This window comes from Schistocerca nitens, chromosome 2 (assembly GCF_023898315.1).
Source record: "Schistocerca nitens isolate TAMUIC-IGC-003100 chromosome 2, iqSchNite1.1, whole genome shotgun sequence".
In the NCBI taxonomy this organism is placed as follows: domain Eukaryota; kingdom Metazoa; phylum Arthropoda; class Insecta; order Orthoptera; family Acrididae; genus Schistocerca; species Schistocerca nitens.
In genome coordinates, this window is record NC_064615.1 from 891,089,399 (window position 1) to 891,102,315 (window position 12,917).

Genomic DNA, 12,917 nt, shown 5'->3' on the forward strand with positions numbered 1-12,917 from the left:
CTCAGTGGAGGCCCCCGTGACAACAATGTCATCCAGGTAGTTGATGCAGCCGGGAACGGAAGCCGTGAGCTGTTCCAAAAACCGCTGAAAAATGGCTGGCGCGCTAGCGACGCCAAATGGTAACCGCTGGTACTGATACAACCCACAAGGAGTGTTGATGACGAGAAATTCCTTGGAAGACGCATCCAATGGCAACTGATGGTACGCCTCCGATAAGTCAAGTTTGGAAAAGAACTGGCCCCCAGCGAGCTTGGTAAATAGCTCCTCAGGACGGGGAAGAGGATAAGTGTCAATGAGGCTCTGAGCGTTGACAGTGGCTTTAAAATCACCGCACAATCGCAGACTCCCGTTTGGTTTAGAAACCACCACGATGGGCGATGCCCATTCGCTGGAGGTAACAGGAAGGAGAATGCCTGAAGCTGTTAACCTGTCGATCTCAGCCTTGACAGGCGCACGCAACGCCATCGGAATAGGGCGTGCCCGGAAAAACTTAGGGCGAGCTGTAGGTTTAAGAGTAATGTGGGCTTCAAAATCCTTGGCCCGACCCAGACCAGCAGAGAACACGGACGAGAATTCAGAACACAATCCATCCAGTTGTTGATACGGAATATCCTCAGATATGAGGTGCACATCATCATCAATGGAGAACCCGAACAACTGGAAAGCATCATAACCGAACAGGTTTTCCGTGCCCGCATGATCCACCACATAAAACGTGAGGGGCCTAACAACAGACTTGTAGGCAGTGGAAGCCTCAAACTGGCCAACGATAGGAATTTTCTGCTTATTATAAGTCCGCAGATTCCGCGTAACGGGAGACAAGGGAGGGGAGCCCAACTCCAAATACGTGCGAGAATTAATGAGAGTTACTGCAGAGCCCGTGTCCACTTGCATGCGAATGTCTTTATCCAGAACACGAACAGTAACAAACAACTTATTTGTTTGAGAAAGCACACAGTTAACATCCATGTCCGACGCCTCGTCCTCATCGACAGGAACTTTAGGGGACTGACGCACAGAAGCAATGTGGCCTTTTTTCCTACAGGAATTACACGTGGCCCAACGTTTTGGACACGCGGCCCTGTCATGCTGTACGAAACAACGTGGACAAGAAGGAAGTGCGGAACGAAGCTGCTTCTGTGGTTGCTGTTTTCGCTGCGAGCGTGGTGGCCCAACGCGACGTTGTTGACGCGAGTGAACCGCCGCCACATCGTCGTTCCCCTGTGAAACAGGCAAATTGTCCGCGTCGAAAGTGGTCTGTACAGCGCCTACATCACACCACGCGTCTATTTGCGCACCAGCAGCGTGAGACACTTCAAAAGATTGAGCGATGCTGAGAACTTCCGACAACGACGGGTTTGGCAGTTGTAAGGCACGTTGCCGAACTTCTTTATCAGGAGCAAGCCGTAGAATAGCGTCCCGAACCATTGAATCAGCATAAGACTCATGATGAGTGTCCGTGACAAACTGACATTTCCTACTCAGACCGTGTAGTTCCGCCGCCCAAGCCCGGTAAGATTGATGGGGCTGTTTACGACACCGGTAGAACGCCACGCGGGCGGCAACGACGTGGGTGTTTTTCCGGTAATAGGTAGACAATAAGTCACACATTTCTTGGAAAGACAGAGAGGCAGGTTCCCGCAGAGGGGCTAACTGAGATAGCAGCTGATAGATCCGTGGGGAAATCCAAGATAGAAATAACGACTTACACATAGGAGCGTCGACAACGCCGAAAGCCAAGAAGTGTTGCCGCAAACGCTTCTCATAATCCTCCCAGTCTTCAGCGGCCTCGTCGTAAGGAGGGAACGGAGGCGGAGAAGACGAAGACAGACGATGAGTAAGCGACGTCGACAACGCCTGAATAGCAGCCGACAGCTCTGTTTGCTGGGCCTGAATAGCAGCCGTCAGCTGTGTTTGTTGCTCAATGAGCGCTTGCATAAGCTGTTCCATGTCTGCCCCGACACGAACATCCAAGTCCACAACGCAGGAAAAAAAATATCCGACCTCGTCGCCAAAATGTTATAACCTTTAATCGCTAATAAATTGCGTGGATCTGCAAAAGTAGAAACACTAGTGGGTTACATACTACTAACTCCGTGTCCGTCATTCGACTGCCGTGCCGTGACATGCGGCCGGCGCCGTTCATAGCCAGGTGGCGCTCCCGCGCTCGGCCGAGCTGCGGAGCGCCTCTATCGCCGTGTTCGCGTACTAACGTAGCGGCACTTTTGAATGTTGCGGCACTGTCACAACACCATTATCCCCAGCTTCTCTTTTGGAAATCTCATTTCCTTAATCCTAAGCCACTCAACCTTTTCTCCAGAAAGATTTACTTTTCTGTTAGTCATTGCTTTTTTAAGTAGCATAGTATTTTTGAAGTCACTACAATCCATTTTTACGACTTCAAATTTACCTTTCTTCACTCTGGCATTCTCAATAATACAATAAAGCTGTTCTGGGGCAAATATTTCTGGATAACACCATAGTTTCCCCTCTGTTGTTGTTGTTGTGGTCTTCAGTCCTGAGACTGGTTTGATGCAGCTCTCCATGCTACTCTATCCTGTGCAAGCTTCTTCATCTCCCAGTACCTACTGCAACCTACATCCTTCTGAATCTGCTTAGTGTATTCATCTCTTGGTCTCCCTCTACGATTTTTACCCTCCACCCTGCCCTCCAATGCTGAATTTGTGATCCCTTGATGCCTCAAAACATGTCCTACCAACCGATCCCTTCTTCTAGTCAAGTTGTGCCACAAACTTCTCTTCTCCCCAATCCTATTCAATACCTCCTCATTAGTTACATGATCTACCCACCTTATCTTCAGCATTCTTCTGTAGCACCACATTTCGAAAGCTTCTATTCTCTTCTTGTCCAAACTAGTTATCGTCCATGTTTCACTTCCATACATGGCTACACTCCATACAAATACTTTCAGAAACGACTTCCTGACACTTAAATCTATACTCGATGTTAACAAATTTCTCGTCTTCAGAAACGATTTCCTTGCCATTGCCAGTCTACATTTTATATCCTCTCTACTTCGACCATCATCAGTTATTTTACTCCCTAAATAGCAAAACTCCTTTACTACTTTAAGTGTCTCATTTCCTAATCTAATTCCCTCAGCAACACCCGATTTAATTTGACTACATTCCATTATCCTCGTTTTGCTTTTGTTGATTTTCATCTTATATCCTCCTTTCAAGACACTGTCCATTCCGTTCAACTGCTGCTCTTCCAAGTCCTTTGCTGTCTCTGACAGAATTACAATGTCATCGGCGAACCTCAAAGTTTTTACTTCTTCTCCATGAATTTTGATACCTACTCCGAATTTTTCTTTTGTTTCCTTTACTGCTTGCTCAATATACAGATTGAATAACATCGGGGACAGGCTACAACCCTGTCTCACTCCTTTCCCAACCACTGCTTCCCTTTCATGCCCTTCGACTCTTATAACTGCCATCTGGTTTCTGTACAAATTGTAAATAGCTTTTCGCTCCCTGTATTTTACCCCTGCCATCTTCAGAATTGAGAGTATTCCAGTCAACATTGTCAACAGCTTTCTCTAAGTCTACAAATGCTAGAAACTTAGGTTTGCCTTTTCTTAATCTTTCTTCTAAGATAAGTCGTAAGGTTAGTATTACCTCACGTGTTCCAACATTTCTACGGAATCCAAACTGATCTTTCCCGAGGTCCACTTCTACCAGTTTTTCCATTCGTCTGTAAAGAATTCGCGTTAGTATTTTGCAGCTGTGACTTATTAAACTGATAGTTCGGTAATTTTCACATCTGTCAACACCTGCTTTCTTTGGGATTGGAATTATTATATTCTTCTTGAAGTCTGAGGGTATTTCGCCTGTCTCATACATCTTGCTCACCAGATGGTCGAGTTTTGTCACGACTGGCTCTCCCAAGGCCATCAGTAGTTCTAATGGAATGTTGTCTACTCCCGGGGCCTTGTTTCGACTCAGGTCTTTCAGTGCTCTGTCAAACTCTTCACGCAGTATCTTATCTCCCATTTCGTCTTCATCTACATCCTCTTCCATTTCCATAATATTGTCCTCAAGTACATCGCCCTTGTATAAACCTTCTATATACTCCTTCCACCTTTCTGCCTTCCCTTCTTTGCTTAGAACTGGGTTGCCATCTGAGCTCTTGATATTCATACAAGTGGTTCTCTTCTCTCCAAAGGTCTCTTTAATTTTCCTGTAGGCAGTATCTATCTTACCCCTAGTGAGACAGGCCTCTACATCCTTACATTTGTCCTCTAGCCATCCCTGCTTAGCCATTTTGCACTTCCTGTCGATCGCATTTTTGAGACGTTTGTATTCCTTTTTGCCTGCTTCATTTACTGCATTTTTATATTTTCTCCTTTCATCAATTAAATTCAATATTTCTTCTGTTACCCAAGGATTTCTATTAGCCGTCGTCTTTTTACCTACTTGATCGTCTGCTGCCTTCACTACTTCATCCCTCAGAGCTACCCATTCTTCTTCTACTGTATTTCTTTCCCCCATTCCTGTCAATTGTTCCCTTATGCTCTCCCTCAAACTCTCTACAACCTCTGGTTCTTTCAGTTTATCCAGGTCCCATCTCCTTAAATTCCCACCTTTTTGCAGTTTCTTCAGTTTCAATCTGCAGTTCAAGTACATGTTGTCAGTTTCCAGTGAGTAATGGGTAAGTAATGCAGTGGGTTTTCAACTGTAAATACAGTCTGTAAATACAGTAAGTAGTAGTTTCTAGTAAAAGCCTGTGTAGGTTGTATTATCTATGGTTTTTGGTTACCCATGCAGTGGAGCTACATTAACCTGCACTGTGTCCTTTTCAGAAAACGTAATTAAATATCAGCCTTCAGACTGAAGACCACAACAACAAACAACAAATACTGAAAAAAGTGAATTGAGACTAAAATAAAATAATGAATCAAACAAGCAAAGGCCAAATGGCCACTGAAATCACTCATAAAATAAAACAACATTTTCCCTGTCCCTACTTATTACCCACTCTTGCAAATTACTCAATGACAGCAAAAGGAAAACTATAAAGTTATGACCAATTTGCTGGCGAGTGTTTGTCCTCAGGAGAAAAACTGGTTTTAGTATTGCTGATGCATACTCACATAAAAGTGCATGAAATTATCCTAGTAATGGTAAATCTGGGATGGAATAATGACAATACTGAATACTGATATTATTATCCTAACTTTTGGAAATATTAATTTCTTCCTCAGTGAGGAAAAAGGGATGGGTTGGGCAATGTTAGAAAGGAAGGGCAGGTCATTCAGACCCACAGATGAGAAGGAGCCATCTGCTGTGAGGATGAGGGGACACAAAGATAAAAAAAGAGGAAGGGAGGCAGAGGGTAACTCTCATAATTTAAAATTATTTAATGATTTAGAATCAAGGATTGAAGGTTTCTTTCATCTGCATACCACATAGCACCTTTCTTGTTAATTTTACTGTATTAAATATAGCACGAGGAAAAACAAATGGTTAATAGATGTCAAACCATAGTTCATTCTACAGCTTTACTCATTTCACATCACTGAATGTGTTCTTTTATGATGGATTCTACGGAATATGATGAATGCACAAATGAATGAATGAACAACTGAACAACAAGTGCCTAAAATCAGAACTGAATTCAGCACGTCAGGGAGCAACCAAGATTCTCAGATTTCTAAAATGACTGCTTACTACTTTAATATTTCTCATATTCTGAATAGCTTTCCTACTGTATTATTTGTTACCCACAACCCAGTATTTGTCAATAAATTCACCTGGCTTCCACACCTCATGATCACATCTGTTCACTTGTTACTATTAAGCTGCGTTATCCCTTGCTTAACCTTTATTAACTTACAGACTTCCCTGCCTGTAACTTGGCCACTTCAATGATTACTGGTCCTCTTAGAGTTTTCATTTTGAGAAAAATAATCACATCTTACTCATCTAGCCTCTTGTATTCATAATGCCATCAATTCAATGTCTAAAGCCATCAATTCCATGTATAAATTCTTCAGAAAGAACTAGTTAGTCTGAAATCTGCAGAAAGCCAATTCTTCTTAACTTATCCTGTCAACTACAAGCAGCTAATAACTGAAGATAAGCCCACAAAATAACTGCAAAACTATTTGAATAAAGAGGAATGAAAGCTAATTTTTTTTACTTACCTATTCTGGGTTTGAGTTCCTGCAACAAAGGTTGCTTCCTTGCAGCACCAGATGTCGTCATGCCAACAACAAGTGCATCTTGCATTATATTGAGATCTTCAATATCACGTATTTCATCGTATCTCATACATAGCTGTTTGTATTCTGATTGTAAGTGCCACACCTTCTTCATGAGAGTTAAGTGCAAACAGTGACACCAATATTTGTACAAATACCATCGTTCTTCAATGTTAAGCTCCCAAAGGTTGTAAGCACGTGTCAGTCTCTCAACAACACGCCCATCCATATTGACAACCTGTGTAAGGCGGCTCTTGAAGAACCTATAAAAGATGAAAATGTGATCTGAATTATGCCTATTACAATTACAATGCACTGCCAATCAGAGCCATACCGAAGTAATCCTCCACCCTTGGTATAACTGTCAAAGCCCATGATGTTACGTGGGTGAAATGAAGCTGTAGAAGCAACTGTGGAACAATGGTTCAAGCTAAATGCTCTTTTCCTCAACAGAAGATAGAAACACAACAGGCACCAGAATCCATGAAATGTATTAGAAGTTGCGAACATGGACAACCATCAGAATTATAATGGAATGACACCAATGAAAATTTGTGCGAGACTGGGACTCAACCCAGATTTCCTGCTTATCACAAGCAGTTGTCTTACCGATAGGCCATCTGAGCACGCTTCCTGGCCAGGTCCAAAATTCCACATGATGTCAACCAAGTGTGTAGAACCTGCACTCACACATCCATTATGTGTATTTCTGTACAGGGGAGGGACTCTAATCAAAAGTCACTTGTCCAGTGTTGGCAATAAATACAACTTTTTTTTCTGTTCATTTTTTGCACCTCCCTGTGCCCGTACCCTTGACAGAGCCTTATCTCACCCTGCCCTTCATATAGCCCTGCTGCCAACTCGCAACTATAAGATTCAAGAAGTTGACATTCACATTTGATAACCCACCAAAATCTTTTACAGACTGATATGTGAGGGCATAATCGAGATGGTCCTTAAATTTTTCATTTTAAAAAATGGCTATCATGTTTATACAAAGTGCAGGCCAAAAATTTTTCTGTTCCGAGATAGCAGTCAACAAAACTGAATGAACTAATTACAAACTGATAAATAAATACCTTATTTCAAACACTGAAGGATACTATTTGGGAAAGAATGAGGGTGGAGGGGTCAGGGGGAGAAAACTGTGTCATCACTGACACATTCTTGTCTCTCTTCAAGTAACATGCAGCCTCTGTGACACCTAGTGATAGTTCAGCAGAAACTTCATATGAAAGGAATGATTCTTTTCTCCTGTCACTGCAAACCAATATGCAATGCGACAGGTGATCTACTTTTTCATCCTATTCCCCCCCATCCCTCTATAGAAAGTGAAGGAGAAATATCATTTTAGGGGACATTGAGATTCATCACACTGCATGAACAACAGCTGATAAGAGTAGAGATGAGCCAACTGGTTGGGTTTTTAGTGATGGTTAGAGCTCCTAAATGGATGTTCGCACGAACTACTAGTGATAGCCAACTGTCTGACTATCAAACTGTCAGCAGAACTTCGTTGATTTGGTACATTCCACAGGCACTGGGGTGCGCATTTACAACCAAAGTTATGGATTCTGAACATTTTGGCACTTGAACTGGTGGCCCCTACATACAACTTAAAATTTCTTTTACAGGCTTTGAAATTGTTTAAGTGAATGTGCAATGTAATAACTTGCTTTTATGGACATTTGAGGACTGCATTTTCACTCTTTAAAATTTAAAAATGTGTTTGAGGTTAGATGAACATGACACATGTACATTACATGTTTTTTGATTTACACAATTAATCAGATGGATCACTTCTCACAGATAATATCAATTTTACGACTTTTGGCTTACTCACAATGAACTATATTTCATCATGATTGAGACTGATACCTTTTCTTTTCAATTGTCTTTGCACATTTATCATAGTGCATGAATTTTTGAATTTCAGCTTATAAGGTGTGAAAACTATGAATGACACTGAGTATAGAAATTTTACTTTCTGTACAGTAGTTATACTTCTAGCCCAAGGATTTTAAGAGTTTTCAGCTAGACAGCACAAGAAGTATTGAAAATATCAGAAAGCAGGGGAATAAGTTCTGGCAAAAATAAGTTTTTATCAGAGACATGGGAAATCCATCATTATGAATAACACTCCATGGAGCTACAAACCATTGACAAGAACCTCCTTTGTGACCAAGAGTTTATGCAGATACAGAAGTGAAAGCACTCACAACAGAACAAAACAAAAAGTAATCCTTGGTACAAACATGTAAATGTAAAAATGCACTGTTTTTGAGGCCCATCCTCTAACAAAGTGGTTCCATTATCGATGGATATAATTTATTTTTTGACAATATTAGGAATAGGATAGATTGCTGCTCACCGTAAAGTTGGCACACTGAGTAAACAGCCACAATGAAAAGACTGTTACACATTTAGCCCTTTGGCCAAAGCCTTCTTCAGAAAAGAAGATGTACACACATTCACACAAACAACCACATCTCACACACTTATGATCATCATCTGTGGCAATTTGCACCGGAATACTACTGTTATGTTGAGCGGCAATCTGGAATGGGGCAGAAAATGAAGAGCGATAGCGGTATATGAGTGCGAGAAAGACGAGTGCTGTCTGGCAGTGCGTGCACAGACTAGATAGAGGCATGAAAAGACTACCAGGCACAGTGTCGTGAGGGTGTGGGGTAGGGATGTGGGGAGGGGTGGCTAGCAAAATAGGAGAAAAGCAGTGATGGGAAAAGATGGGTGGATGTGATGGCAGAGGGCAGCACACAATGGGTATGAGGGGACGTGAACAGGGAAGGAGTGACAGGACAGAGTGGGGGGGATTGGAACTGTTGGGTGGAAAGTGTGGGGACAGTAGGTTACTGTAGATTGAAGCCGGTATAATTTGAGCAGAGTGTGTGTTGTAAGAGTAACTCCCATCTGCATGGTCCAGAAAAGCTGGTAATGGAGGGGAGGATCCAAATGGACCACATTGTGTAGCAGCCATTGGAATCAAGCATTTTATAATCAGCCATATGTTGTGCCGCAGGGTGGTCCATTTTCGTCTTGGCCACAGTTTTGTAGTGGCCATTCATCCTGGTAAACAGCTGTTTAGTAGTAATACCAATATAAAAAACTGTGCTGGTTAAGACATGGCTGCTTTCACAGGCAGTGCCACCCCTGATGGAAAAGGGCAAGTCTGTGACAGGTCGAACAGGAAGTGCTTGGTGGGTGGACTGCGCAGGTCTTGCATCTGGATCTTCTACAAGGATATGATCACTATGGCAAGGGTTTCGGGTTGGGATTGGGAGTGGTTTAAGGATGGACTAGGATGTTGTAGAGGGCGGGTGGTCGACTGAAAATCACTTTCGGAGAGATGCGAAGGATCTTTGATAGGATGTCTCTCTTTTCAGGGCATAGTGATAAAAAATCAAAGCACTGACAAAGAATGTGACTCATTTGTTCTGGTCTGGGTTGATACTAGGTGACAAAGCATGCACTCCTTTGTAATTGGTTCCAGGGGTGAGATGGAGGATTGAAGGTGTGTGGTGATATGGTAGGGGAAATCTGTTTGTGGCCTAAGTCTGGAGGATAGTGTGTGTGTGTGTGTGTGTGTGTGTGTGTGTGTGTGTGTGAGAGAGAGAGAGAGAGAGAGAGAGAGAGAGAGAGAGAAGAATGGGTGAGACCTTCAGCATACTGCGGAAAGGGAGTTCTTGTCAATGCAGATATGGTTTCCCCGGGTGGCCAGGCTGTATGGGAGTGATCTTTTGGTGTGGAAGGGATGGCAGCTGTTGAAGTGCTGGTACTGTTGTTGGCTGATGGTTTTGATGTGGACAGAGTTGTGTAGGGCCACCAGAGGAGGTGTTCAACGTCCAGGAAGGTGGCTGCGTTGAGGAGGACCAGGTAAAGCAGATGGTAGAGAAGATGTTGAAGTTAAGAAGGAATGAGGATAGAGTGTCTTGACTCTTGAGTCCAGATCATGAAGATTTCATCAACCGACCTGAACCAGACCCAGGGTTTGAGGTTTTCGGAAGCTAGTAACATTTCCTCTAGATGACCCATAAACAGGTTCACAAGGATGCCACGCAGGTGCCCATGGCTGTGCCATTGATTTGTTTGTATGCCTTCCCTTTAAAGGAGAAGTAATTGTATGTTACGACAAAGTTATCAATGTGTATGAGGAATGAGATAGTGGATTTTGAGTATGTAGGACATTGGGAAAAGCAGTATTCAACAGCGGCAAGACAAGGGGCATGAGGGATGCTGGTATATAGGGAAGTGCCATCAACAGTCACGAGTAGGTAAAGGAGATGGGATGGTGGAGAGTCAGTGAAGGAAGTGATTAATATCTATGATGTCGGAGGCTAGATTTTGGACGATTGGTTGGAAGTGTTGGTCAATGAGAGCCAAAATTATTTTAGTGAGGGAGCAGCAACCATCTATATTGAGGCATGCAGGACTGTTGAGTTTGTGGATTTTGAAGAGCATGTACAAGGTCAGTGTGCAGGGTGTCACAGAGGTGAGGAGGCATATGGACCCAGGGCAGATGTTCTGGGAAGGGCCTAAGGTTTTGAGCAGTGATTGGAGGTTATGTCTGAGATAAAATCATTCCGGCACAGTTTATGGATGCAGGGCTCAGGTAAGTGACAGAGGCCTTCCACCAGGTAGTCACTGTGATTCATAATGACAGTGATGGAACCTTTGTCTGCAAGTTGGATGAATAACTCAGGATTTATTTTGAGATTCAGTATGGCTGTCCTTTCTTCTGCTGAAAGTTTGGTGTTCTTAGGAAGGGACCCGGGGAAGTATGGTCAAGAAAAGTTGGAGGTAAGGAGTTCCATAACTGCCCAAAATCTGGCCTCCTACATCAAAACTACCAACCACTTCCTTCACCGAATTGCCACCAACCCCATCCCCATACCTAGTACATCCCTAATCACTGTTAATGCCACTTCCCTACACACCAACATCCCCCATGCCCATGAACTTGCCATTACTGAACATTACTTCTCCTAATGTCCTTCAGACCCCAAACCCATTACCTCATTTCTCCTGCATCACAGGCATGGGCACTAGTGTGGCACCCTCCTGTGCCAACCTGTTTATGGACCACTTAGAGGAAACATTCCTAGCCTTCCAAAACTTGAAATCCCTGGACTGGTTCAGGATGACTGATGATATCTATATGATATGAACTCAGGACCAAGACATTCTATCCTCATTCCTTCATAACTTCAACACCTTCTTTCCCACCCACATAGCTTGATCCTCCTCAACCCAGCATGCCACCTTCCTTTACATTGATCGCCTCCTCTCTGACAACTCTATCCACACTAAACCCACCAACAACAAACAGCACCTGAATTTGGAGAGCTGCCATCTCTTCCACACAAAAAATCACTCCCACACAGTCTGGCCATCTGGGGACAGCATATCTGCAATGATAAGAGCCCCCTTCCCCAGTAAGCTGAAGTGCTCACCAAGACCCTCACAGACAGACACTACCCCTAAATCTAGTCTAAGATTTCTCATGCCCTTTTCCCTCACACAACCCTTAACTTCCCATCTCCTGTAAGAACCACATGCAAAGAGTGGTCCCTTAACCAGCGAATACCACCTTGGACTGAGATAACCGAACATCCTTCAGCAAGGCTTTGATTACCTATTATGATGCCCTGAAATGCGGGAGAACCTACCCAAGATCCTTTCTGCCCCTCCTAAAGTGGTGTTCTGTCACCCACCCAACCTACACAACATCCTAGTTCATCCCTATGCTACTCCCAATCCCACACCCCTTGCCACAGGCATCTTATCCCTGTGGAAGTCATGCCCAGTCCACCCACCAGCACTACTTATTCCAGTCCTGTCACAGGATTATCCTACCCAATCAGAACCCGGACCACCTGTGAAAGCAGCTCAGCTGCAATCAGCTGTTCCTATTGGAATTACACAACCAATCAGCTGTCAACCAGGGTGAATTGCCACCACCAAACTGTGATCAAGACCATGGCAGACCACCCTGAGGCACAACATGCTGCTGAACGTAACATGTTTGATTTCAATCGCTGTTTCAAAACCCAGGCTATCTGGATTTTCCCCTTCATCATCAGCTTTTTTGACCTGTGCAGATTCTCTGCTCCCAAAATTAACTCAGCCTCAATCTGCAATAGTCAATTGTTCACATACCATCCACCCCACCCAACAACCCCACCCTCTGTCCTATCACCTCCTCCCTATTCATGTCTCCTCACCCCCTTTGTCTTCCACCCTATGCCGAACACACCTGCCCACCTTCCCTACCCCTGCTGCTGTCCTATCCCCCCCCCCCCCAACCTCCCTATCCCACAGCCTTCTGACTCTGTGCAGTCTTGTCATGCCTTCATCTAGTCCCTGCATACTACACTAGACAGTGCTCTTCTCTCCCTGCTATCCCTCCCCATTTTCTACCCTACTCCATACTGCCACTCAATGGCATCCTAGTGTGAACTGCCAGAGAAGGTGATCACATGTGCATGAAGTGTGTGTGTGTGTGTGTGTGTGTGTGTGTGTGTGTGTGTGTGACAGAGAGAGAGAGAGAGAGAGAGAGAGAGAGAGAGAGAGTGAGTCAGTGTGTGTCCTTACCTAAGGAAGGCTTTGGCTGAAAGCTAAATGTGTAACAAACAGTCTTTTCGTTGTGGATGTCTACAACTCAATATGTAAT

General features: G+C 43.8%; 1 protein-coding gene across 2 annotated transcripts in view; it reads right to left on the reverse strand.

Annotated features, from left to right (window-relative positions):
* Positions 1-12,917, reverse strand: part of LOC126237203 (NFX1-type zinc finger-containing protein 1-like) — a 291,063-nt gene that overhangs the window by 212,790 nt on the left and 65,356 nt on the right. For both annotated transcript variants that reach the window (XM_049947084.1, XM_049947083.1), the window contains one exon: positions 6,170-6,489. In XM_049947084.1, coding sequence (XP_049803041.1) covers positions 6,170-6,489 — 320 coding nt within the window. The remainder of the gene's footprint in view (positions 1-6,169; positions 6,490-12,917) is intronic.